The sequence below is a fragment of the Callorhinus ursinus genome, unplaced genomic scaffold (genome assembly GCF_003265705.2).
Source record: "Callorhinus ursinus isolate GAN/ISIS: 27379988/994484 unplaced genomic scaffold, GSC_fseal_2.0 scaffold4, whole genome shotgun sequence".
Taxonomy (NCBI): Eukaryota; Metazoa; Chordata; class Mammalia; order Carnivora; family Otariidae; genus Callorhinus; species Callorhinus ursinus.
The window spans coordinates 83481092-83508689 of NW_027397066.1; the positions used below are offsets into that span (position 1 = coordinate 83481092).

Sequence of the window (27598 nt, forward strand, 5' to 3'; positions counted from 1 at the left end):
TATATATATATATATATATATATATATATATATATATATATATATACTTTGTATGACAGCCATTCAGACCAAGATGAGAACATTTCCAGAATCCCAGCAGGGTCTCCCATGCCAACTTTCATTTATTAATCCTGTGCCCAGATATTCTATCTGTATCACCATGGATGTTTTTTTTTTCCTGTTTTTGAACTTCATATAAATACAATCATGCAGTATACACTCTTTTTCTTCTTTCACCCCATCTTATGTCTTTGAATTTATCCATGTTGCATGTAGCAGTGGTTCATTTTCACTGCTACACAATATTCTATAGTATGAATATACTATAAAATTATTTTTGTAAGAACTTTTATATAATTCATTCTAACCTGAGCTTGAAATTGCTCTGAAGAAATCTTTGACTAACTTAACATTTTCCTCCTCCTGGGTGACTTGCTCTTCCTTCCTGAAAACATGAAGACATTTTATAACAATCATTAAACTAAGGTTAATTTAATCAAGATAGATTTTCCCTTAACAATTTTTCTTAGAAACATGATAATGCCCCATTGATACATGGAACTGGTTCCTTTTTCTTTCATATTTTAAGGATTTTTAAAATTATATTTTAAAATATTTTCTCTTCTACTTTAGCTTTTAGATTATCTTCTTATTGAGTCTTTTTCTTTTTTGTCTCTTACCCAGATATATCATATTTTTCCCAATTGCTGTAACGTTGTTCTCTTTTTCTGCATTTACTATGAAAATATCAAGCTTTTCTTTTAGTCCAGAAATTAAAATATTATCTGAGTTCAACCTAGCTATTGGTTTTTCTAATTTATATGTTATCTGGGTAATGGTACTGTTTTGGCTCAACTTGTCTCCTTATCTTTTATATACTTTTAAATTATACTTTTTTAAAAAAGTTAAATTTGTCTTTGAACTCTAATTTTATTTAATCTCAGGTCTTTTTATACTATAGGCAACTTTTTTGGAGTTCTTTTCTTCCCTGCTTATGATTTCTACTAGTCTCTGCATACTATGTTACTTTCATTATTTTTATGATCATATTATTACTCTTATTTACATTAATCTCTCCCCACAACTACAAATTTATATTGTTAATCTTTTCATTTTGCTTGTGTTCCTCTTAGCTCTGTTTACGCTTTCTGTTTGCTTAATATAGTGTGGACAAATGATTCTTTAAATACCCCTCCCTATCTTTTTTGCTACTTTTTATTTTTCCCTTCAAGCTACAGTTTAGGTGACAAAAATCTACATACACGCCAGTTACTTTTTTATGACCTGAAAGAAAAGGGGAGAAAAAGCAAAGTGTCCTGGGTTGGAGGTCCTGGGTTGTAGTCTCTAATGAGACCTGTTAAATGTCTATGAGGCCCCTCTCCTCTGCCCAAGGATGCACTTGAGTTCCTGTGGGATTTGCCTGGCTTTCCTGACTCAGCTGTGAGCCCTGGCTTGTGGAGAGTCCTGACAGTCTTTCTTACTTCTGCAGACACCTCGTGATTAGTTTCCGAATGGGGAAGAGATGCATAAGCACTCTGATGGTTTTGGTGATGACTCAAGTTTCTTTATCAGAATTGGTTATGGGGTCAGGGAGAGGTTTAGGATTAGTGTTGTCCCATCAGAACCTTTTAATTATTTCATCAGCCTGAAACTTAGTTTATGACATAAGATAGTACCCGCTTTATTTCACTTCTGCTGTTGAATTTCTTTCTTTTTTAAAATTTTTGTTTTGTTAGTATTCTGGGCATGGAAATTCCGTCACCTGTCTTTATGCAGTCATCTTTACCTGGAAATAAGATTGGAAAATTCCTTAAAGAAAATTCTCTCAGGGCGCCTGGGTGGCTCAGTCGTTAAACGTCTGCCTGCCTTCAGCTCAGGTCATGGTGTCAGGGTCCTGGGATCAAGTCCCGCATCGGGCTCCCTGCTCAGCGGGAAGCCTGCTTCTCCCTCTCTCACTCCCCCCTGCTTGTGTTCCCTCTCTTGCTGTCTCTCTCTGTCAAATAAATAAATAAAATCTTTTAAAAAATAAAAGAAATAAAAAAAGAAAATTCTCTCATACCTTCACAGAACAATCTGATTCCTTACGTAGGGCTTATTTATTTTTTTACTTTTACCTTCATTTAGTAGAAGAAGAAACAATAGCTCAAAGGAGTTAAATACTGTGATCTGGGTAAATTTTGTGGTTACGGGCACAGCTGTGCCTGGTAGCCTAGCTCCTATAACCCACAAAATATTCTTTTTAGTTGAACACCCTGGTTCACTCTGGTACAATGAGTACAGTGTAGACTCGCACAAAGCATGAACTGTGTTGACCTTCAGGATTACTTTAATCCTGTGTGATTTCAGAATGGGGATAACATGAATTATATTATTGGTCTCTGGCATAATAAAAGTAACATATTCCCTAGAGAATACATAAAAATTTTTGAGATTAATAATATAATCTGCTGTTAGCATTTCAAACGTAAGAAAATTAATACACTATTTTCTCTTTTTCCAGAAAATACAAGAGACATCATAATGATATATGAAGAAGATGCTGAGGAATGGGCTCTGTACTTGATGGAAGTTTTTTTACATGTTGTGAAAAGGGAAGCAGTCCTGTTATATCGCTTGGAGAATTACTCATTTTGGGATTTGGAATTGCTGAGCTTAAACTCTTACAAATGTAAACTTTTGATATTATCAAATGGCCTGCTTAAAGACCTAACTCCAAGGAAATGTCAGTTTCTGGAAAAGGTACTTCATTCACCAGAAAGTATGGTTACTCTGCTGTGTGGGGTGACGAGTTCAGATCAGCTCTACAAATTACTAAATATCGCTGGAGGCAAATGGGAGATGTCTACTGAGCAGGAGCCCCAAGATTACATCGCTGTAATCGAGAGTATCATATTCAGAGGTAGTGTTCCCCAATCTTCTTTATATTTTTTTTATAATTAAGAAATCTAAAGTTTTTTTTTTCGCTGATGAATATTTGATATTAGGATAAAAAAGAAAAACGGAAGCCAACTCTATGTTGTATGTATGTTGCACTTTTCTCAAATGCATGAAGGTTCTTAATTTTTAGCCATATTCCAGTCAGGGCTTATCAGTTGTTTTAAAAATAGTTTATAAATATATTCCTTAGGGTGGTCTGGTATAAGCTCATACTTGGTAGAACAAGTATGGTATGGTATGCTATATGGCAGTTTGGTTCTAAAAGCTGGTTTCTTACTAACTGGTAAGGCTTGAGTTAGTATCTACCCTATTACTGTTACAAGTCAGTAGGAGTCCAAGTTTGAAGGTCTGTTTTAGAATTATAAAACTTCTGTTGTGCTGATAATTGTATGGCATCTATTAGGATGATATGGAGTACTGTTATTTTTATTAGTTTTAAATAAAAAAAATTGTTTTAATCATATAGCCACATGTCAAAGAGCAGAACACAAAGTTCCCCTTTGGTAATTAATTACAGTTCCATGTAATAATGAAAACTCTGAAGCTCTCTAATGTTAAAAAGTTTCTCCCTCCCCCCCCCGTTCTATTCTGCTTCTGCCTGAGTGTGGAGGCGGGGCTGTGGCAGCTGCATTCCTGCTTTTCTCAACCTGTGTTTAGCCTCTTATTTCCAGTGTTCTAGCTATGGCTCCCTCTCCTGCAGGGAAGTGGTGGGGTTCTGATTTTCTATTGGCCATATCAAATATGTTGCCTCCTTTTCTTGGGCATATTTCTGGGTTCTTTGGAGTTACCTTCATTCACTGGGATGTGTCACCTGCGGCGCCTTAATGAGATGACTGTGTCCTCTCTTGAAGCTCCTGCTTGTGGTGGTCCACCCACTGTGGTTTCTTACTGTTGATATCTATGGCTCTCTCCTGTGTCACTTTTGATAGATATCACTCCACCATTTCCCCCAGCTGGCCTTTTCTTTCATTTGGCCCACATCTGTCTGTGAAAACATGTGTTTGTCTTTTCCCTGTCAAACTCTGGGCATGAAGGCCATTTTCAGTATAGCCAACACCATCTTACCCTCAGAGCAGCAACACAGCCACAGCCTCATGCTTTGAGTCGTTTCCGGGCATGGGTCTAGCACGAATCTTGTTCTGTCAAACCAGAGAACATCTATCAATCCCCGATGCTTTGCTGGAGGCCTTGTCACTGTGCTTGAAAATGGTGCCATCCGTCCGTCTTCCCCATGGGGGATGGCGGGATGCACAGCATACCAACTACTCTCTTTAAAAATCCTCTTCCTATTTTCTAGCATTCCAACCTCTTCAAATTCAGAACTCTCTAAGCCGTGTCTTATAGTTATCTATTGTTGCATAACAAGTTACTCTAAAATTTAGCAACTTAAAACAGCAAATGATGATTGTATCAAAGTTTCTGCAGTTAAGGAATCTGGGAGCTGCTTAGCTGGGAGGTTGTGGATCAGGGTATCTTGTGAAGTTCAGTCAAGCTGTCCAAAGGTACAGTCATCTGAAGGCCCCACTGTCCACTAGGGGAAGATTTACTTCCAACAGGAATGTACATCGTTGGCAAGTTTGTTATTTTTTTTATCATCTCACTGGATGGAAGTCATCTTTCATAGATTCCTGAGGAAGGGCCCTTGGGAGCAACATTTCTGAAATTTTGTGTGTTCAAAATTCTTGCATGTTTGTTGCTTGGAGTATAGTTGGGCTAAGGACCATTTTGCTCTTCTTTCTTCTAGCATTGTAGAATTTAAGAAATTCTTATTTACCCGGCTGAATAAATGATTCTTTTTTTTCTTTATTAACATATAATGTATTATTTGTTTCAGGGGTACAGGTCTGTGATTCATCAGTCTTACACAATTCACAGCACTCACCATAGCACATACCCTCCCCAATGTCTATCACCCTGCCACCCCATCCCTCCCACCCCCCTCCACTCCAGCAACCCTCAGTTTGTTTCCTGAGATTAAGAGTCTCCTATGGCTTGTCTCCCTCTCTGGTTTTGTCTTATTTCATTTTTCCCTCCCTTCCCCTATGATCCTCTGCCTTGTTTCTCAAATTCCACATATGACTGAGATCATATGATAATTATCTTTCTCTGATTGACTTATTTCACTTAGCATAATACCCTCTAGTTCCATCCATGTCGTTGCAAATGGCAAGATTTCATTTTTTGATGGCTGCATAATATTCCATTTTACATATACATACATATATATATATATATATATATATATATATATATATATATATACACACCACTCTTCTTTATCCATTAATCTGTTGATGGACATCTAGGCTCTTTCCATAGTTTGGCTATTGTGGACTTTGCTGCTATAAACACTGGGTTGCACATGCCCCTTCAGATCACTGCATTTGTATCTTTGGGGTAAATACCCAGTAGTGCAATTGCTGGGTCATAAGGTAGCTCTATTTTCAACTTTTTGAGGAACCTCCATACTGTTTTCCAGAGTGGCTGTACCAGCTTGCATTTACACCAACAGTATGGGCTGTTGCAACAAGAAGGCTCCCCTTTCTCCACATCCTCGCCAACATCTGTCATTTCCTGATTTGTTAATTTTAGCCATTTTGACTGGTGTGAGGTGGTATCTCATTGAGGTTTTGATTTATATTTCCCTGATGCCGAGTGATGTTGAGCACTTTTTCAAGTGTCTGTTGGGCATTTGGATGTCTTCTTTGCAGAAATGTCTGTTCATGTCTTCTGCCCATTTCTTGATTGGATTATTTGTTCTTTGGGTGTTGAGTTTGATAAGTTCTTTATAGATTTTGGATACTAGCACTTTATCTGATATGTCATTTGCAAATATCTTCTCCCATCCTGTCAGTTGTCTTTTGGTTTTGTTGACTGTTTCTGCTGTGCTAAGCTTTTTATCTTGATGAAGGAATAAATCCCACTTGGTTGTGGTAAATAATCCTTTTAATGTACTGTTGGATCCTATTGGCTAATATTTTGGTGAGAATTTTTGCATCCATGTTCATCAGGGATATTGGTCCGTAATTCTCCTTTTTGATGGGGTCTTTGTCTGGTTTAGGAATCAAGGTAATGCTGCCCTCATAAAATGAGTTTGGAAGTTTTCCTTCCATTTCTAGTTTTTGGAAGGGTTTCAGAAGAATAGGTATTAATTCTTCTTTAAATGTTTGGTAGAATTCCCCTGGGAAGCCATCTGGCCCTGGGCTCTTGTTTGTTGGGAGATTTTTGATGACTGCTTCAATTTCCTTTCTAGTTATGGGTCTGTTCAGTTTCCTATTTCTTCCTGGTTCAGTTTTGGTAGTTTATACTTCTCTAGGAATGCATACATTTCTTCCAGATTGTCTAATTTGCTGGCATGTAGTTTCTCATAATATGTTGTTATAACTGTTTGTTTTTCTTTGGTGTTGGTTGTGACCTCTCCTCTTTCATTCATGATTTTATTTATTTGGGTCCTTTTTTTTCTTTTTGATAAGTCTGGCCAGGGCTTTATTGATCTTATTAATTCTTTCAGAGAACCAGCTCCTAGTTTCATTGATTTGTTCTACTGTTCTTTTGGTTTCTATTTCATTGATTTCTGCTCTGATTTTTATTCTTTCTCTTCTCCTGCTGGTTTAGGCTTTATTTGCTTTTCTTTCTTCAGCTCCTTTAGGTGTAGGGTTAGGTTATGTATTTGAGACCTTCTTGTTTCTTGAGAAAGGCTTGTATTGCTATATACTTTTCTCTTAGGACCGCCTTTGCTGCATCCCAAAGATTTTGAACAGTTGTGTTTTCATTTTCATTTATTTCCATCAATTTTTTTAATTCTTCTTTAATTTCCTGGTTGACCCATTCATTCTTTAATGGTATGCTCTTTAGCCTCCATGTATTTGTGTTCTTTCCAACTTTCCTCTTGTGTTTGAACTCTAGTTTCAAAGCATTGTGGTCCAAAAATATGCAGGGAATGATCCTAATCTTTTGGTACCAGTTGAGACCTGATTTGTGACCCAGAATGTGATCTATTCTGGAGGATGTTCCATGGGCACTAGAGAAGAATGTGTATTCTATTGCTTTGGGATGGAATGTTCTGAATATATCTGTGAAGTCCATCTGGTCCAGTGTGTCATTTAAAGTCTTTATTTCCTTGTTGATCTTTTGCTTAGATGATCTGTCCATTTCAGTGGGGTGGGGATGTTAAAGTCCCCTACTATTATTGTATTATTGTCAATGTATTTCTTTGATTTTGTTATTAATTGGCTTATATAATTGGCTGCTCCCATGTTAGGGGCGTAGATATTTACAAGTGTTAGATATTGTTGTTGGATAGACCCTTTAATTATGATATAGTGTCTTTCCTCATTTCTTATTATAGACTTTGTTTTAAAATCTAATTTGTCTGTTATAAGGATTGCCACCCCAGCTTTCTTTTGATATCCATTAGCATGGTAAATGGTTTTCCACCTCCTCACTTTCAATGTGGAGCTGTCTTTGGGTCTAAAATGAGTCTCTTGCAGACAGCATATTGATGGGTCTTGTTTTTTTATCCAATCTGATACCCTTTGTCTTTTGATTGGGGCATTTAGCCCATTTACATTCAGGGTAACTATTGAAAGATATGAATTTAGTGCCATTGTATTGCCTATAAGGCGACTGTTACTGTATATTGTCTGTGTTCCTTTCTGGTCTATGTTGCTTTTAGGCTCTCCCTTTGCTTAGAGGACCCTTTTCAATATTTTTTGTTGGGCTAGTTTCGTGTTTGCAAATTCTTTTAGTTTTTCTTTGTCCTGGAAGCTTTTTATCTCTCCTTCTATTTTCAGTGACAGCCTAGCTGGATATAGTATTCTTGGCTGCATATTTTTCTCATTTAGTGCTCTGAATATATCATGCCAGTCTTTTCTGGCCTGCCAGGTCTCTGTGGATAGGTCTGTTGCCAATCTAATGTTTCTACCATTGTAGGTTACATATCTCTTCTCCCGAGTTGCTTTCAGGATTTTCTCTTTGTCTCTGAGACTCACAAATTTTACTATTAGATGTCGGGGTGTTGACCTATTTTTATTGATTTTGAGGGGGGGTTCTCTGTGCCTCCTGGATTTTGATGCCTGTTTCCTTCCCCACATTAGGGAAGTTTTCTGCTATTATTTGCTCCAATAAACCTTCTGCCCCTCTCTCTCTTTCTTCTTCTGGGATCCCAATTATTCTACTATTATTTCATCTTATGGTATCACTTATCTCTCGAATTATCCCCTCCTGATCCAGTAGTTGTTTATCTCTTTTTCTCAGCTTCTTTATTTTCCATCATTTGGTCTTCTATATCACTAATTCTCTTTTCTGCCTCATTTATCCTAGCAGTTAGAGCCTCCATTTTTATTGCACCTCATTAATCGCCTTTTTGATTTCAACTTGGTTAGATTTTATTTCTTTCATTTCTCCAGAAAGGGATTCTCTAGTATCTTCTATGCTTTTTTTCAAACTCAGCTAGCATCTTTATAATCGTCATTCTGAACTCTAGTTCTGATATCTTACTAATGTCATATTGATTAGGTCCCTCACAGTTGGTACTGCCTCTTGTTCTATTTCTTGAGGTGAGTTTTTCCATTTTGTCATTTTGTCCAGAGAAGAATAGATGAATGACAGAACAAAATGCTAAAAGGGTAACAATGACCCCCCCAAAATATATACTAATCAAATCAGAAGAGACCTGAAACTGGGGGGAAAATAAAGGAAAAAAAAAATATGATCAGGCTGGTGAATAGAAAAGAGCCACACACTAGATTTTGGGTGTATTTTGGTCTGTTAGAAGAAACTGCCTCCCAAATTTTTAAAGAAAGAAAAACTTATATATATACATAAGTTTTTATATACTTATAAACATATATATGTATGTTTATATATGTATAAGTATATATATATATACACACAAAAATAAGGGTAAATATGATGAAGGGATGGAATATGATTGTAAAAACAAAAATTAAAAAAGATTTTATAAAAGGAATTGATAAGATAAGAAGTTGTTTGAAAAAAGAAAGAAGAATTAAAAAATAATAGAGAATATGATCAGGCAGGAGACTAGAACAAAGCCATACACTAGATTTCTAGTATATTTTGTTCTGTTAGAAGAAACTGTATCCCAAAATTTTAAAGAAAGAAAAAAAATATGTATATATATACAAAAAATAAGGTTAAATACAATGAAGGGATAGAGTATGAATGTAAAAATGAAAATTAAAAAAGATTTTAAAAAATGAATTGATAAGGTATTGGTTGAAAAAGGAAAGAAAAATTCAACTAAAAAAACAGAAAAAGAAAAAAAGAAAATTAAAAAAATTAACTTTGAAAAACTAAAGAATCATGGGGAAAAAGCCATGAATTCTATGTGCTGTATTCCCCTAGTCTGGCGTTCTGCCGTTCTCATTGATCGGTAAACTTGGTCTTGGTTGGCTGTTCTTGCTGATCTTCTGGGAGGGGGCCTGTTGCAATGGTTCTGAAATGTCTTTGCCAGAGGCTGAATTGCCCCGCCCTTGCAGGGGGCCAGGCTAAGTAATCTGCTCGGGTTTGCTCTCGGTTGCTTTTGTTCCCTGCAAGCTTTCCGCATAGCTTTGGAAGACGAGAGTGAAAATGGTGGCCTCCCAATCTCCGCCCTGGAGGATCCGAGAACTTGGGGCCCCACTCTTCAGTGAGCCCCCAGAGAAAAGCAGTCAGCCACTCCCATCTCCCCGGTCTCCGGCCGCACTCCGTGCTCACCTGGCCTGTGACGAGTGTTTCTGTCTCTGGCACACGACCCCATGTGGAGTCTCCAAACCCAGCAGATCCCTGCAGTGCCCCCCCCCCCCCCCCCCCCTCTTTCCAGGGAAGGAAGGGGAGTCTCCCCAGCTCTGCCGCTTGTTGGGTCCCTGCTGGAGGAGCAGTGGCCTGACTGTGCTGCGGATCACGGTTTATGGTAACCCCGAGCTGCGAGCCCACTCCTAGGCTCTGTCTTTGCAGCCGGCTTCCCTGCTCTGAACCTGGGAGCTCTGCCGCACTCGGGCATCCCCAGTCTTTCTGTGACCCCGAGGGTCCTGAGACCACGCTGTCCCAGCGAGGGTTCCACCCCCCGCTTAGCCACTGGAGCGACGTCCCTCAGTGGAGCAGACTTCTAGAAGTTCTGATTTTGTGCTCTGCTGCTCTTTCACTTGCTGGTATCAGCTGTCAGAGGCTCCCACCCCACGCTATCTTCCTGAATATCGCTTCGGATTCACTTCTCTACACGTCCTACCTTCCAGAAAGTGGTCGCTTTTCTGTTCATGGAGTTGCTGCTATTCTTTTCTTCAGTCTCCTGTTGAGTTCGTAGGTGTTCAGAATGGTTTATAACTATCCAGCTGAATTCCTGGGACCAGACGAAATTTCGGTCTCCTACTCCTCCGCCATCTTGCTCCTCCTCTCTGAAAAAATTATTCTTAATTTATATTTGAAGTCTAGCGACTTTCATTAGAATTGTATTCTAGGGCTGACTGTTCTGAACTATTTGCCCATGGACATGGTTATTTTTGTTTTTGTTTTGTTTTGTTTTGGTCTTTCCCCCAAGATAGAGATTCAGGTGTTCTTGATGTATATCTTTAAATATTTGCACAATTTTATTGTTATTTTATTTCTCAGGGATTCTTTTTATATGTATGTTGGATTTATTTTGTCTGTGCTATACTCTATAATTTCTCTCTAATTCTTTTTCATTCATTATGAATATATATTTATTTAGTTTGTGTCTATCACTTCAGTCATTGCTTTCTTATTCTTTCAGTACTGTCTCTTCCCCTGCATTACTTCCAATTTCTCCTTCACTTCTACTGTGCTTTTATTTTTTTCCATTATGCCATTTGGGTGAGCTCTGGAAGCTTACAGTTCATCTCTTGTTCTTGTACCACTAACCTTGCCTTGACCCCTTGCAGTTTTACATTGTATAGTTGCTTCAAAAAGGTGGTTGCTATTCATTACATTTGAAAAGTTCATGGTGAAATATTTGGCCACAATTTTCCACTTCTTTAATGGTAATGTTTTTAGTGTGTGTTTCCCTGTATGCCATTGGTCTTCTGCCCCCCTCCTCTGCCATCTTTTTCTCCTGCTCCTGTAGTATCTTCATATAGACTCAGTACTGGTCCAGTTTTTCTTTTCTATCACAGAACTGAGTGAGTTTTTCTTGGTCTAGTCAAAGGAGATAGGCAATGTGGGTTTTGTTGTTTGTTTTGTTCTGTTCCTCTCACATACAATGAAAGACTTCTCTGTTTCCACAGATAGAGACTGCTTTCTACAAATCGGTCTTTTCTGTATCGTTTCTTATTTAGCCTCACTTTCTCTGCTTTCTGAAACCGTCCACAGATGTTTCTACCTGAAACTGCTGTATTATGTCTACAACATAAAAAGGCATGGCTCCTGGACTTAAGGAAGGTAGGTTTGTTAGCTCTTCTTTGAAATCTGCAGTTCTGGATTATTTCTTCAAGGTTTCTTTTCTCTTTTTCTTCCTGCACACCCTTTTGCTCAGTCATCACTGATTTTGGAACCATTCCATTGATCTGAAGATCTAGGATTTCAGTGTTTCCTGTTTTCAATACATGGGGCATTTGCATAACTGTTTTTCATTCTCTGTGTTTTGGAATGATTTCCAGGAATAAAACGGGGGAAATATTTACTCTGCACTACAATTTTCAAATTGGCAGTCCCCAAGTTTCTTACAATCTGTGGGTTTTTTAGTCTTCCTCATGTACATTATAGGTTTTTGGGGTTTTTTGGTTGAAAAGGGAAAATGTTACAGTTGGAAATTATGGCAAAAATTCCATTGATGAACATAAAGTGCACATGATTTTATGCTAACTTCCTCCCCTGAGACATAGGAGCACTAAAAATTGGTGGCAGAATTTTGAGTGATTGTCCACACCCATTATTTCTATTTCCTTGAAGAACTCAAGTTTGTTTTGACCACTTAAATATGATATCACTGGTAGGTAAAAATATTGAGGAATATCTTTCTGATGTTATACTTACTTTGTTTTATGATGAGTACCTTGGGGTGGTTATGTTAGTGGTGTCCTGCTATATCTTCAATTTATATTTCTATTGATTTTTGATAGGAGAAAAGCTTATACTTTTTGGACAACACAGAACTGACTTTGAAGACAGTGTTAACTCTCATCTTCCCACATTCAAGTTTTAGACTCTTGATTTCTTAAAGTAACTTAGATGCACCTGCCAAGTAGAAAATGTAACAAAGTTGTATGGGAAAATACATTCCAAGATGATAAATTTGTTTGAACAGCAAGCATGCAACCGGAATGTAGATCTATAAACAATCTGCAAACCATGCATAAAAGAACTTTTATGTGTAGGTTGTGTCCCTTGACAAGATCGGTGTTAAATGCTGTCGTTTATGCAATAATAAATGTTTTAATAAATAGTTTCAGTGATCTGCTAAAATATATTGTTTCGTATTACTATTAGTGTTGAATACATAAAGTCTGGTTTTCAAATAGGGTAAAAGGTGTCGAATTCAATTTTTATTGCCCCTTTTCTTACCTCCTCTCTATCCCACAGAGAAATTATACAAAGAAAAAGGAAACTTATTATCCAGAAACATGATAAAGAGAATAATAAAAATGCCAGAAAGTCATGGAAATAATTAAATGTTCTACTATAGTCATGTAAGAAGGAAAAACCAGAGATTTTTGTAAAACTTAATGAAAGAGAAAGATATTTTATAATTAATCAAGGCTCCAGAAAAGTTTTTAATATTTAAAAAAAGATGAAAAAAGATACATTCATGGTTAATCTGAGTATTTTCTTTCCTTTTAAGGAATTAAGAAAATTAAATTTCCTGTTTTCTAAATTCCCAAATTGAAAGTAATACAAACCCATCTGTGTTTTCCACATTTCTGTGTGTGGTACAACCACTTTGACCATATTTCCTTTTTCGGTCTTCTATTTCTTTTTTTATTTTTGGATCTTTACCTCATTTTCTCTATCTAGTCTTTCTACATATATCGGTTTCAATATAGCATTTGTTTATATAGAATATAAATGATCTAATCTCAAATTTATATAAAATAAACTAACATTTTTGAGTGTTACCATTGTGTACTTTGTTTATAAATCTTACCCCTAAAAAAATGATGAGTAGTTTCCGTGATCATGGCACATTTATTGATCTCTTTCCTCCCTTGCTCTTTATTTTATATTGTCACATCTTTTGCCTCTGGACTCTTGCACTGAGGTTTGTTCTAACAGTTGGGTCAGTGCTCTCCAACCTTTATTTTATCATATTTTCATGTATGTGAAAATATAATATTCTTGTTTTCTATTCATGTCGTTACCGAGGGTGAGATGGAAAAGGAAAAAAGCCTGGGTTCTTTGTGCTGCCACAGTAAAGAATAACAGGACAATGAAACAAAAGTAAAACCAAGCAGTTTTATTAAAGTGCACTTCAAGGGAGGAGTGGGCCAGTCAAGAGAGACAAGGGCCCAGAAACTCTGGGGTGTGGGCTTATATTAATTTTTTCTTTTGGGTAGGTTCTTGCATCACAACATTTTTTTTAAAGATTTTATTTATTTATTTGACAGAGAGACACAGCGAGAGAGGGAATACAAGCAGGGGGAGTGGGAGAGGGAGAAGCAGGCTTCCCGTGGAGCAGGGAGCCCGATGCGGGGCTCAATCCCAGGACTCCGGGATCACGACCTGAGCCGAAGGCAGTTGCTTAACAACTGAGCCACCCAGGCGCCCCGCATCACAACATTTGAGAGACAGGCCTGGATTATATAATTTGCCAGCTATGCATGTCCTTTCCCAAGAGGTATTCAAATGCCTGCATGGGGTAGGAAGCTGCAACATTATTTCTATTCTAGAGACAGCTCAAATAAGGACTGCTTGTAACAAGCACAACAAACTTAACTCTTCTTCTCTTCCTCTGAGGGGATGCTGACTGCTAGATGGGTGCAGTGGGGTGGGGCCTAGGCAGTCCTCGGTGGGGGCTCTCCATCACGACGTTAAGGCCCATCCTCCTGTTGCTGGTGCCTACTTTCCTGCCTAATAATTTTATATTCCAGTATTTCATATTTATCTTACTTTCTTCATTGTCAAATGGTAGATGTAATGGTGGTGGGAAAGCTGCTAACTCTTTCATTAAGAACTTTAACATTTTAATTTTGTTACCATGTTACCAAGCCAAGGATTCTGATTTTTAGCTTCATTAAACCTAAAGAAGAAGCCTCAAATTAAGAATAGCAGTGTTAGGGATGGCTGGGTGGCTCAGTTGGTTAAGCGTCGGACTCTTGATTTCTGCTCAGGTCATGATCTCAGGGTCGTGAGATCGAGCCTCAGATCAGACTCTGTGCTGCTTGAGATTCTCTCCCTCTGCCCCTCCCCCTGCTTGCACTCACTCACTCTCTAAATAAATAAATAAATCTTTTTTTAAAAGAGAATAGCAAAGTTAACAGTGGACTTACTGGAAAAACAACAACAACACAACAGAAACAAACTATGCAGAAGCATTTGTTTTTCTTTCCTCCCATTTGAGCCATGTATTGCTACAAGAGCTCTGGTTTGCTGGTCAGTGAGGTCACATGACCTTTCAAATGAAGTCCATCCTTACTGTGTGGGCTTTCAGCTTCCCCGGGGTATGGCTCCAGCATAGAGGGTCGGGCTAGCTCTGTCGTTACTGTTAGTGTAGGCTAGAGGGTTGGGACATCTCTGTCGTTACCATTAGTGTAGGCACATGCTGTACACCAGGGCCATTACACCACCTCCCATTGAACAAACACAGTCACCCATTCCTGTCTCTGTACCATTGTTTTCAGCCTGTCTTCTTTACCTGGAATACCCTTCTCATATTTTCAGTTGAAATCCCAGCCATCCTTCAAGGTCAACTATGAAAAGCTGCTTGATCAATGAGTTCATCTCAGATCCTTTCTGCTTGAAAAATACTTTTCTCATCACTAATTCTATTAAAATGTTATTATTTACTTAGGACTCTCAATTCTTTGTAATTATTTTTGACAATTTCTTTTCTTCTCCCTATTTCAGTTTTAAGAATGTAATGCTGGTAAGTTTCTTTTTAAAACATTTCATCATTCTAAATATCCAAAAAACAACAGAAGAGTACAAATTGTGCTTTTTAAGTACAGGTTTATAAATGTTTATTGGTGCAGTTGGGCTTTTCCTTTTGATAATTATGAAAAGGTTTACTGCGGTACTCTTGCCAAGAATACATAACCTGAATCTAATCATGATGAAAATATCAGACAAATCCAAACTAAAAGAGATTCCACAAAAGAATTTTTTGTACTCTTCAAAAATGCTAAGGTCAAGAAGTTAAAAGAAAGGATGAGTTATTGTTCCAGATTAAAGGAATCTAAAGTTATATGAAAGCTACATACAATGAATAATCTTGAATTGGATCCTGGACTAGGAAATATGGGATAATTGATGAAATGTGATTATCAACTATGTATTAGTTAGTAGTGTTGTTTGATGTTCTGTTCTCAGATTTTGAAATTATATTGTGGTTATGTAAAAGAGTTTCCTGTTTTTCAGGAAGTATATATTGAAATATTTAGGGGTAATGTGGCAGGATGTCAAATGGCATATATATATATATACACACACACATACATACATATATATAGACACACACATATATAGATAGTCATATGCATCTGTTTACAAGGACATATGTGTATAGGTATGTCTATGTGTGTATTGTCTAAATATCTTGAGTTATCTACTATGCATATCTGTAGTTCTAAGAGATGATATGATAATTGTATGTCTGATAATTGGTGTATGATATGTATGATAATTGGCTAAATAGCCTGAGTTATCTACTATGATAATTGGCTAAATATCCTGAGTTATCTACTATGCATATGTGTAGTTCTAAGAGATGAACAAAAAGCAAAGTAAGCTCATTCTTGTGCTAGGGGTTGATAGTTGTGTAGCTTTGAGAAATAATGCTTTTCTGAGGACATAGTGCATACACTGTGAGGTTAGACCTAAATACCCTGTGACTGGCATCCATGGAGCTTCTAAATGTTTATTTCATATGTAATGATACAGTCTTCTCCTGACATTCTTACTGTTGGGAAGGGGGAATCATCTGGCATGAAGCGTGAGAAGTCAATCTTTTTTTCTATGTAATATTTAGCCCTTATGTTAAGTACCATATCTTAGGTCTTCTACTCTGGTTTGTTGTATATAGTGTTTTCTTAGAAAAACTGAGTGGTTCGAAAACATTAGATGATGATTAGGAACCTTCAACTTACAATGAGTTTCTCCTTGAAATTTCCTGTATAAGCTGAATGTTTAAAAGATAAATTTATTTTATTCATTAAGCAAATTTTAAATAAATATAATGTCACACGGAAACCCTACTAGTTGCCTCAGAATAGTAGGGGTAGCAGAGAGGTGACTTAAGTAATAATACTTTTCACCTGATATTATTATGCTGATTAAATTACTTGTACATATAAGGAGCTTTAAAGGGTTTCTGCCAAAGAATCAGTGCTCAATAAATATAAGTTGGTTTTATTACTTTTCTTTCTATACATAAAATGAGAGAAAAGAAGGAAGGGAGGGAGAGAGAGTGGGAGGGGATAAATAGATAATTGGGTTTGTTTTTCTCACTAGCTAGATGTGGTAAATATGGAGAAAAGTATATACATGTTAAAAGCAAGCAGAAATTCCATTTTCTAGTGGTTCTAGTTCATTTTCATAATTTGATGGGTTTGGGCCTTCTCTAATAAGATGAATGAAATAGAACCACTCCTCGTTTATTAAATGTTTGTAATTTTCAAAGTTTAAATATTTTTTAAGAGTAAAGGGAACTTGGGGCACTTCGGTGACTTGGTTGGTTAAGTGTCTGACTCTTGATTTGGACTCAGGTCATGATCTCAGAGTTGTGAGATTGAGCCCCACATTGGGCTCTGCGTTGGGTATGGAGCCTGCTTGAGACTCTCTCTCTCTCCCTCTTCCTCTGCCCTTAGCCCTTTCTCCCTCTCAAAAAAAATTTAAAAAAAAAAGAGTAAAGGGAACTTACAAATGATAAATTAAATTTACTGGTTTTATGAAATAATGGAAATCTTACTGTATTGTTTCATGAAGTAAAGGGAGCCTTCCTACATTGTTCCATCTTTATATAACAGCGAGAAAAATAAACACAAAACATGATTCACTTTGTGAGTCTCTATCCATCTCAGTCAGGTTATGCAAGGAGTGGGGAGAGGGCTTGCCAAAATTTCAGATACCTAGCACCACCCTAGTCCTACTGAATTACAGCTCTGGGAGTGAGTTGTGAAAGCAGAGAGCAGAGGTCTTGGGAATAAACATTAAATAAGTTCCCCTTGTGGCTTGTGCACCCTGAAGTTTAAGAACCACTGATCTGGACCAAATTTCTCATGAATATAATCTTTGTTGATGGATAATAAAGCATTGCTCAAAGAATAGAAATGGTGGGATTATGTATTTTAAATCAGTATCTCTTCTTTGTTGTTTGAAAATTTCTAAATTTTCTTTTAGAAAAGGAACTCATTTATATTGATTTTGTAAGTGTGTATGCAATTATTTTTTTTAAGATTTTATTTATTTGTTTGACAGAGAGAGAGAGAGAGCACAAGTAGGTAGAGCGGCAGGCAGAGGGAGAAGCAGGCTCTCCGCCGAGCAGGGAGCCCAACGTGGTGCTCGATCCCAGGACCCTGGGATCATGACCCGAGCCAAAAGCAGACGCTTAACCGACTGAGCCACCCAGGTGCCCCAGTGTGTATGCAATTATAATTTACCTCATTACTTTAGAAAGTAATGATTACCTTGAAACATGACTCCTGATATTTTTACTGGTATGAAAAAGTTATTTTTGAAATCTTATTCTTGTACTCTAATGTGAAATACATTATGCATACATAGCAGAGTATATGTGTATAAGCATTTTGTAGAGAAATTTAAAAATCACACACCTGCAGGCTCGCCTTCACCTTAAGATATGGAACGTTACTAATTCCCTTGAACTCCCTGGGGATCTCTTCCCCCATCATCTTTCTCTTTCCCGTTTTCTTAGATAACCACCATTCTGCAATTTCTTTTTATAGTTTTACTTCATGTGTATGTATCTGTAAAATATCTGGATTGCCTGGGTTTTTTACTTTATATTAATGGAAACATATTGTATTAACTCTTTTCTGATTCAATGTTGTGTTTTTGAGACCTATATATGTTGATGTATATGTAGTTCAATTATTTTCATTGCCCCATAATTGGAATGTACCACAATTTATCTTTCAACTTTATTATTCACATAAATTATAACTACTTACAGAGCTTTTTGGTTTTGGTTTTCTTTAATTAATGCAATTACAATCCTGGTGCACAAGTGTTAGTTTTGGGGCATGTGTCCAGGAAGAGAATAGTTGGGTCCAGGTTATGTACATATAATAGTTAACGTCAATTGTCTTTCCAGCGCTGTTGTGCCAGTTTACTTGATAGAAATGTAAGAGTCCCCAGTGCTTCCCATTCTTTCTAATACTGAATTTTTAGTTTTTGCAGTTTAGTGGCTGTGAAAGTATATTTTATTATAGATTTAATTTATACTTTCTTGATTACTAATGGACATTTTCTCTTATATTTACATATATAAGTATATATATTTCATATCTTCAGTCTCTAATTTTGTTTTATGAGGTGCTTCCTTGTGTCTTTTACCCACCTTTTTTTGTCTTTGTAAAAATGATTTATAGGGTACTTTAAAAAATATTTGTTATGTATTTTACAGATATCTTCTCAAAGTTTGAGTTTAGGGCTTCAGTCTTCAACTTAGTTTTTAACAGTTTTGATAAATATGCTCTTAATATAGTTAAGGGTGTCAATAATTTTTTAAGTTTTGTATTTATCATATCCTGTCTAAGAAATCTTTGCCTCTCTTAGGTCATACAAATATCTTCTAAAAATTTGAAGCTTTTGACTTTCTCATTAAAGTATAACATCCATCTGGAATTAATTCTGTATGCATTATGAGGTTGGCCTACAGATTATGTTTTCCATTGTGAATTACCTGTTCTTTGAATGTTTCAACCAAATATTTAAGAGTTTTGGAACCATTCAGATTTTCTATTTGAGTCATTTTTGTTGTTTAAGAATTTGTTGATTTCACTTGTTTTCAAATTTCTCCATATAAAGTGGTTTATAACATTCCTTTATTTTTTATATCTACTTTATATGAAATTGCATGCTTTTTTATTTCTAAGATCATTTAGTTGTGTCTCCTTTTTTAAATATCAGTTGAGCTTCTCAGTTTTTCAGTGTCATTTGTCCTTTCAAAAGACAACCTTTAAATTATAAAATTATTTTCTATTGTATATTTTTCTATTTTTGTTATTTTTTTGTTCCATTTAATATTTGTTTCCTTCTGGTTTTTTTTTAATTTTTTAAATGCTTAGCTCATGGACATGTAACCTTTCTGTTTTCCCTTTTTACAATAAACATTTAAGGCTATAATTTCTCTCTAAGTACTTCTTCATCTATATCCAACAGGTTCTTAAAATTCTTTTCAATATTATTTAGTTCCACCTATTTTCAAATTCTATTTTGATTTCTTCTTTAGAAGTGTTATAAATAAGCAGAAGTATGGGCTTTAATTTGTCTTTTTGCTATTGATTTCTAAATTTTGTTGTATGGTCAGAGAATGCAGTCTATATTAGTCAGGTAGTTTGAAATTCATTCAGTTCCATTTATGGCCTAGTATCTGACTGATTTTTAAAATATTCCACATGTACTTGAAGAGAACACCTAACTCCAAATTTGATATGCACTGTGATTTATGGCCATTGGATCAGACTTGTTACTTATATGATGTGTCCTTTTACATTCTTCTATTTTGAGCTGTCTTTATATCTTTGCTCTGTCATTATCGATTAGGCCTATGTTTTATAAATGGTATATAGCTGGATTTTTAAAATTCAGTCATAGTACCTTAATTTTTAATGTATAATTTAATCTATTTACATTGATTACAAAATCTGATATATATGGATTTAATTGTCATTTATGGTTTTTTATTTGTTCTATTTTTTCATGTATCTCTTTAATCTTTTTTTGCCTCCTTTTAGCTTGAGTCCCTCCTTATTCCGTTGGCATGCTACTTTATTCTTTTAATGATATCCTAGAAATTTCAGGATGTATACTTAAAGTGGCAATTAAATTATTATTAAAAATTGCCTTTAATTATTAACTACTATCTTTATTATATTTCCTTCATACTGAAAAATAAAAAGGCCTTTTATAATGGTTTAACTCTAATCATCTCTTTTCCAATTATACAGGATAATAAATCTTAGTTTTTTCCACATTTTTTATACTTATAGAATCAATATTTGTTCAACTTAAACCATATATTTACAATTTTCTTTGTATGTTGTTCTTTCTTGCATCTCAAGCTCTCTTCCTGGGATCATTTTTCCCCCCCATGAAGTATATCTTTAAAGATTTTCTTTGGTGAGCTCTTGTGGTAATAAATAAAAATAAATAAATCTCAATTTCAATTTGCACCAAAAGTATCATTATTTGCATTGTTATTGAAGATAGCCTCACTAGATATAGGAGTTGTTTTCTCTCAGTTCTTGAAAGTATTATTCTTGTCTTCTCACATCCATGTTGCTGCTGAGAAGTTGGTTATCTGGCATCCATCCTTCTATAGGCAATCTATTTTTTTCATGATCAACTATTAAGATCCTCCCATTGTCTCTGGGTTTTTTCAGTTTATAATGATGTGTCCTAGATATTTAATATTTGTATTTATCCTGCATATAATTATTTGAGATCTGAGATTCCATGTCTTTCCATAATCTGAGAAATGTTCAGCCATTCCAACTTCTAAAGTCTTCCCTCTTCTCCATTCTTTCCTTCTCTCCTGGAACCCTGATTAAGCACAAGCTCAGCCTTCTCATCCTCCTGGTATATCTCTTAACCACCCTTCCACATTTGCCTTCCCTTTGTCCCTGTTGCTTCATTTCACTTAATTTTTTCATATTTATCTTTTAGATAACAGATGTTTCAGCCATTTCTCATCTGCCTTTGAAAATTTCCTTGAGTTTCTAAGTTCAGTTATTACCTGCCATTACACATTTTATCTCTAAGAGTTCCATTTGGGTGTTTTATCAAAGCCTGGCCCATCTTAATAATCTTGGATTTCTTCACAGCCTCTTTTCTTTTTTTTTTATTTCTTTCATTATATTAACACTTATTTATATTCTTTTCCTGGAAATAGTAATATGTGGATTGCTGGCCCGGTTCTTTAAGACTTTCTGCTATTTAAGTAATTTTTTTCTTTGTAATTGATGTAACATGGAACTTTATCTATGGAAATCCTTTGAGGTCTGATTTTAATGTATTTTGCTAAAGAAAAGATTTAGGTCTGTTTCTGCCAGGAACTCGAATTTCCACCTGGGACCACTTTAAACTAAAGTTTTGGCTTGCTGCTTTTTTGGCAGTTTTTTAGGTAGAATCTATCCAGATCTTAAACCCATGTGAATGCTTATAGTTTGGGAAATCTTAAGAAGCAGTCTTTCTGCATTTTAATTCCACCCTGAGCCAAGGCTGAGAAAGAAAATGTCTTTTTGCAGGTTTTGGTGCCCTAGTTTATAAAAAGATTTCTAGTCTGATCTCTCATTTTGCTCATGCCTGGACTTTTCTCCCTTTCAATGAGTATGGAGCTCCTTAAAACCCAGCACCACTAGGGATCAGCAGGAAATTCAGAACAAAAATGGTTTCCAATGTATTCCCTTACCACCATGAATTTGTGCCTATTTATTGTTTGGTCTCTGAGAAGTTTTTTAATTTCATCTTCAGTTATTCATGAATGAATGTTGTTATTAATATTATTGTCGCTCTAAATATTATTATTTGGAGTATTTCAGGTTTGATATCTCTAGTCTGTTTATATTTCTATAAACAGGTTACTAGAAATACTTTTTGTAAATTGTAAAGAGAATTATTATCTTACAAGTATAAGAAGGACTGTGAACAATTAGAAATTTCAGCTAATTAAGGTCTCTGGCAAGCATCTTGAGAAATGGCCTCCAGGAGCCTTTGAACCAAATAACTAAAACTAAAACTGCATTTCCTCTTTGTTTTTTCCCTCCAAGTTTTATTTTAATTGTCACAATCCACCCATGAAATAAAAATCCATAAAGCCTCAGTAGATTGTTATTGCAAATTTTTTTGTTAGTGCAAAATTTGTAGATATTCCAATTTGAGAGGAAAAAATGTTTTTAAGTGTTTCTAAAATGCTGCAAATAAAAATTCTTTTTAAAAATGCCAATGAAATAAGAAGTTATGTTTAAACACATATGACAAAAAATAGACATATATGAGGAAGGGCTTTCTTAGAAACAGTGAGATTTAATCAGTATTTCAAAATAAGCCAACCAGGGTTCTTTAACTGAAAAGAAAAAAAAAATATTGTAATAATAAATGACTGTGTTCTACTTTTCCCATCATTTGTCAGTCATAAAAGATCTAAGTAGGCTCGTGTCATTGTTGGAAAGATGTGATTTAATTGATATTCGTGTTTTGTTGGCATTCATGACACATGCATTAGGTTGAGTTCAGATTCATATCAAAGAAAATACTAGTTTTTTCATAGTGGACCTAATAGTGAAGAAAACTTACTAATATAGAATAATAGCAAGTTAGAAATAAGTGTGGTATGGCATATTAATTAAATGGAAACATTTGTATTATGGGGATTTTTTTTTTTTTTGCAAATTTCTACTGTAGGGATACCTTTCGGGGGAGCTTATTGTATGAACCATGGTGTTCTTCAGTGGAGAGAATCTCCAGTAATCATGCATTTTCTTTGTGCTGGCATTTGGTCAGATGTGCGTAGGGAAATGTGGCGTAAAATCTACTTTTGGCTTTACCGAGTAGTCTTTTGAATACACTGTCCGCCAGTTTAGGGAGGTATGAAGGAGCTGGGGCAGGGGAGGCCATATGATGAAACTAAGGTATAGCTAAAAAGAAATGTTGTAGATAAATTCATAAACCCTGAACTTGTAACTAGAGTACATGAATAGTAACAATGAAGTTCATTACTTCAGTCCATTACAACTTTCTTTAAATCTCCAGTCAACTGCAGTGATCAGAAAGTGTAAACTTTACCCTAGGGTGACTGTTTTTCAGCCATGTAAACATCGCATTCAAATAATTTCTGGTCAGTTCTACTCTTGAACAATTGTTAACTGTATTAGAAAGAAAACCTTTGAGTAATTGTTGTCTAGGCACCTATTTATAGCAATGGCTGTCACTCATAAATATAGGGTGATAAAAAATGACTCTAGGAAGGCTCAATTACTTTTTTTTATTTATTTAAACTCTTTGGTTTGGGGAGTATACGACAACATGGACAAATACTCTGACGCTAAGGCAAATCTGTTTCACTGAGAAAACATATGTAGCTTTAAATGACAATTCACGTGTAGGTGTTCTTGTATAAAGAGACTGGAGAGCCAGCCTGAGCTATGCAGTCTGAAGGGCTTTTTCATGCTCCTGAGAAGTTTGAATTTTAATTTCAAGGCACTGGTTTCAAAGCCACCTTAAATGTGGATAAGATATAACTAGCCAAGTGTTGTAGAAGGATTTCTCTGACAGAAAATGGCTATAATGACTGGGCAAGGAAGACACTGCAATGATACAGAAGAGAAGCAATGAGAGCCTGAATTAAGGAATTAGCAGAAGGATAGATTCTAAAGAACAAATTGAAAAGATGTTTCAAGGATCAAATAAACAAGTTGTAAGGACAGAGTGGATGCATAGAGGTTGAGCAATCACAGGAAGGTGAGGATCTCTTTCAGATTTCTGTCCTTGGCGCTTTTATTCCGACTAACTCTCCCTAAATGTAGTTGAAACCATTTTGTCCTAGCGGAAGACTTCCATATCTGTAATTCTAGGCTAGCGATTCTTAAACTTTTTGCTCTCAAAACAATTTTATATCCTTAAAATTTTTTGAGAACCCCAAAGGGCTTTTGTTTATGTCCGTTAAATCTCTTGATTTTTACTGTGTCAAAAACTAAAATGTAGAATTTTAAAAATTAATTCATTTAAAAGGCATAAGCTCAGTACATGTGAACATAAATAACATATTTCTATGTAAAAGGGCTATTTTTCAAAAACAGAAATATACTTGCCCCACTTACTACCTGAACAGAGATTCTAGGCCACAACACAGGAAGGAGTAACCCACGTGCAGTCAGCGGTGTCCCAGAGTTCCGAGAGGGAGGTGGGAGTACAAGGGTGCAAGTGGACTGTGGCATCTCAAGTTAGCAGGCAGAGTTCTGGAGCGGTGAAAGCTGCTCAGAGAGAGGGCTGTGGAGAGGTGCAGGGGATTCCCCTCGAATCCTCAGCTGAATACTCATCAGGACGTGCCTGCCAGGAAACTCCTCAAGACCTGTGGAAGAAACATCCTGAGGGAGAGGAACATCTCAGGAGCTCACTCAGAGCTGGAAAGAGTTTTGTTGCCACAAGCAAGAGTGGAAAAACCTTATAATCCAAGAAACATTGGGTAAGCTATTTAGAAAGGTATTGCCTGGGTAGTGGAGGCAAAATTAGCCATAGATTAAAGGCTATTCTGGCCGCCTCTCACAAAATTGAAAAGCAAGCCTTAAAAATATCAAAGTATTTTCAAGTAACATAACTACATCCCAGAGCAAAGCTCAGGAATATCTGTAGGAACATAGCACCCAGGAAGATAAAGTTCATAATGTCCACCAGCAGATCAAAAATTATCCAGCATGCAAAGAAGCAGGACAATTTTCCGGTAATCAGTAGAAAAATCAATCTAAAAGCGTTTGTATCCAGAATATAGCAAGAACTCTGAAAACACAATAATAAAAAGAATAAACATCCAATGAAAAAAATAGGGCAAAAGATACTTAAAAAAAAAAAAAGGATATCCAGATCACAAGAAAGCACATGAAAAGATGCTTCACATTATTAGTGGAGCATGAACTACAAACCTGTGTTCTAAAGTAGTTTTATCATTTTGCATTCTCACCAGCCATGTTAAGAGTTCCAGTTGCTCAACACCCTTGTCAACACTTGGTCAGTTTTTAATTTCAGTCATTTTAATGGTTGTGGAGTGGTATCTTACTGGTTTTTTCTTCTCATACAAAATCAATATGTATTTTAACCATGAGTGCCCAGTGGTTAATACCACAGTTGGGCGCCACTGCCTTTATCCTTAATGCTTAGGTGACAATTGGTTTACTCTCCGTTGCTTTTGCACCATCATAGGCAAGTGACATCTTAGTATTATCACAGAAATTGTTTTGGCTTCAGGGACTCCTTGAATCACTGTTCTACTCTGCACTTTTCCCCTAGACTTCACGTTGTTTATTTATGTCCCACCTTCAGATTTGCTAAAATCATTATTTTTTCTACCCTCCCTCCATAAAAAAAAATTGTCCCTATTCATGTGTTCTATGTTTTAAAGGCATTACTGCTGCCCAGTCACCCCAGTACTATCACAGAACCCTGTCTCTCCCACATTCAGCTAATTTCACTGCCTTAGGAAAATGTCTCAGCTTTCCCATTCTCCATCCCCATTGACCTGTATCATCACCTTGATTTTTCCAGCCTGCTGCTGGTGGCTCCTTTCCTCTCTTTCCAAAATACAGACTCGACTATGGGATTCTACATCACCACCAGAATAAAGTCAAAGTTCCTTAGAGCAGCAGCAAGCTTGCCCATAAGCAAATATTTTAAAATTAGCAGCATGATTTAAAACACATACATCAATTGTTCACTAATTTAGACAATAATTCATCCATTCTAACAGTAAATTCATAATGATAACTTAGTATATTTAGGACAAAGGCTGGTAGAACTGTTTTTGTACTTCTAGAATGTATTAAGTTTTGAAAAATTATTAGCTGCCAACTTTTAGATTCAAGGATTGAATATCTGCTTTTTTTTCTTTCTCTAAGAAACTAATAGTTCATTATAACTTCAGAATTCCAATTAAAATGATGGATTGTTTGAAAAGTATATTACGCAAAAAGTCTGAATTATAAATGTGAATTCAGGTATGTGATGCTCTACACAGGGTTTTATTTTGTCCCAGTAAGCTTCTCTGGCTTAAATGATTTAATAAAGTAACTCAAATTATTTCTGAGGCTGCAGAGACTAAGGGTTCAAGATGTTCTCCTCACTTTGTGACACATTTTCAAATTCTTTTTAAAGTTTGTCTTTTTTTTATTTTAACCAGTTTATCTTTTTGAATCTTATTTTTCTTTATTTTATTTTACTTTGTGTCCTAATGTCATTTTTTGGTCATTATTATATATATTGAAGAATGGAATTCAAACACCAAAATTGTTAACAGAAGCTTATTAGTCCCAGACACTAGAGTGTAATTGCAAGTTATTTATTGCACATAAAATAAAGGCATTTGGTCAGAATGTTTTCAGTTGTCTTGGCAATGGCCTTTTAAAAGATTTATTTATTTATTTTAGAAAGAGAGAGCACAAGCTGGAGGGGCAGAGGAAGAGGGAGAGAGAATCTCAAGCAGACTTTGTGCTTAGTGTGGAGCCAGATGCGGGGCTCGATCACATGCCTGTGAGATCAGGACCTGAGCCCAAACCAAAAGTGAGACGCTTAACCAACTGTACCACCCAGGCACCCCAGCAATGGCATTTTAAACACTACGCTGGGTAGCTTTTCATCACATTCATATTATAAATATATTGCCCTCTATTCCAGATTTCTACCGCCTCCCTTTGTTGAATCAAAACTAAGGTGTACTGTTTCATATCACTCAGAGTCATTATGCTATTAACTACATACTACCTAGTTTGTGTCATTCCTTGCTACTCCAAATATACTACTCTCTTCATTTTTGCCGAAAGCTCGTCCTTTTCATGTTTCAGTTACCCATGTACATGCTCATCTGCTGCATTAACAGCACCAATCTGCGGCTTCTCTGAATATTAACTCCTGTGTTAAAGGAAATACACTATGTATAGAAGAGAAAAGCAAAAGATTGCCATTTCTTATTACAGAAAATATATCTCTAGCTTTAAAATGTGTGTCAAGATAGTCAGTATCTTGAAGCCTACGAAATTGTAATCTGAGGTCTATAGAACTTCACTCTCAAGTAAAGATTGAGCCATTGGAGGGGGGCGGAGCAAGATGGCGGAGGAGTAGGAGACCTGGATTTCGTCTGGTCTCAGGATTCAGCTGAATAGGGATCAAACCATTCTGAACACCTACGAACTCAACAGGAGATCGAAGATAAGAATAGTAACAACACTCTGAACAGAAAAGCGACCACTTTCTGGAAGGTAGGACATGCGGAGAAGTGAATCCGAGGCAATATTTGGGAGGATAGACGGCAGGGGAGGGGGCCTCCGTCTCCCGCTTCTGGCAAGTGATGGAGCCGCAGAGCACAAAATCGGAACTTTTAGAAGTCGGCTCCGCTGAGGGACATTGCTCCAATGGCTAAGTGGGAGTGGAACCCTCGCGGGACAGTGTGGTCTCAGGACCCTCGGGGTCACGGAAAGACCGGGGGTGCCTGAGTGTGGCAGAGCTCCCAGGTATCGGAGCAGGGAAGCCGGCTGCAGAGACGGAGCCAAGGCGCGGGCTCTCAGCTCTGGGTTGCCATATACTGTGATCCACGGCCCAGTCGGGC

At 36.4% G+C, this 27598-nt stretch overlaps 1 protein-coding gene across 4 annotated transcripts in view; it reads left to right on the forward strand.

The window, feature by feature from the left end:
* BANK1 (B cell scaffold protein with ankyrin repeats 1) overlaps positions 1 to 27598 on the forward strand; it is a 307909-nt gene that overhangs the window by 31851 nt on the left and 248460 nt on the right. For all 4 annotated transcript variants that reach the window (XM_073892030.1, XM_073892028.1, XM_073892027.1 and 1 more), the window contains exon 2: positions 2501 to 2899. In XM_073892030.1, the coding sequence (XP_073748131.1) occupies positions 2501 to 2899 (399 nt within the window). The remainder of the gene's footprint in view (positions 1 to 2500; positions 2900 to 27598) is intronic.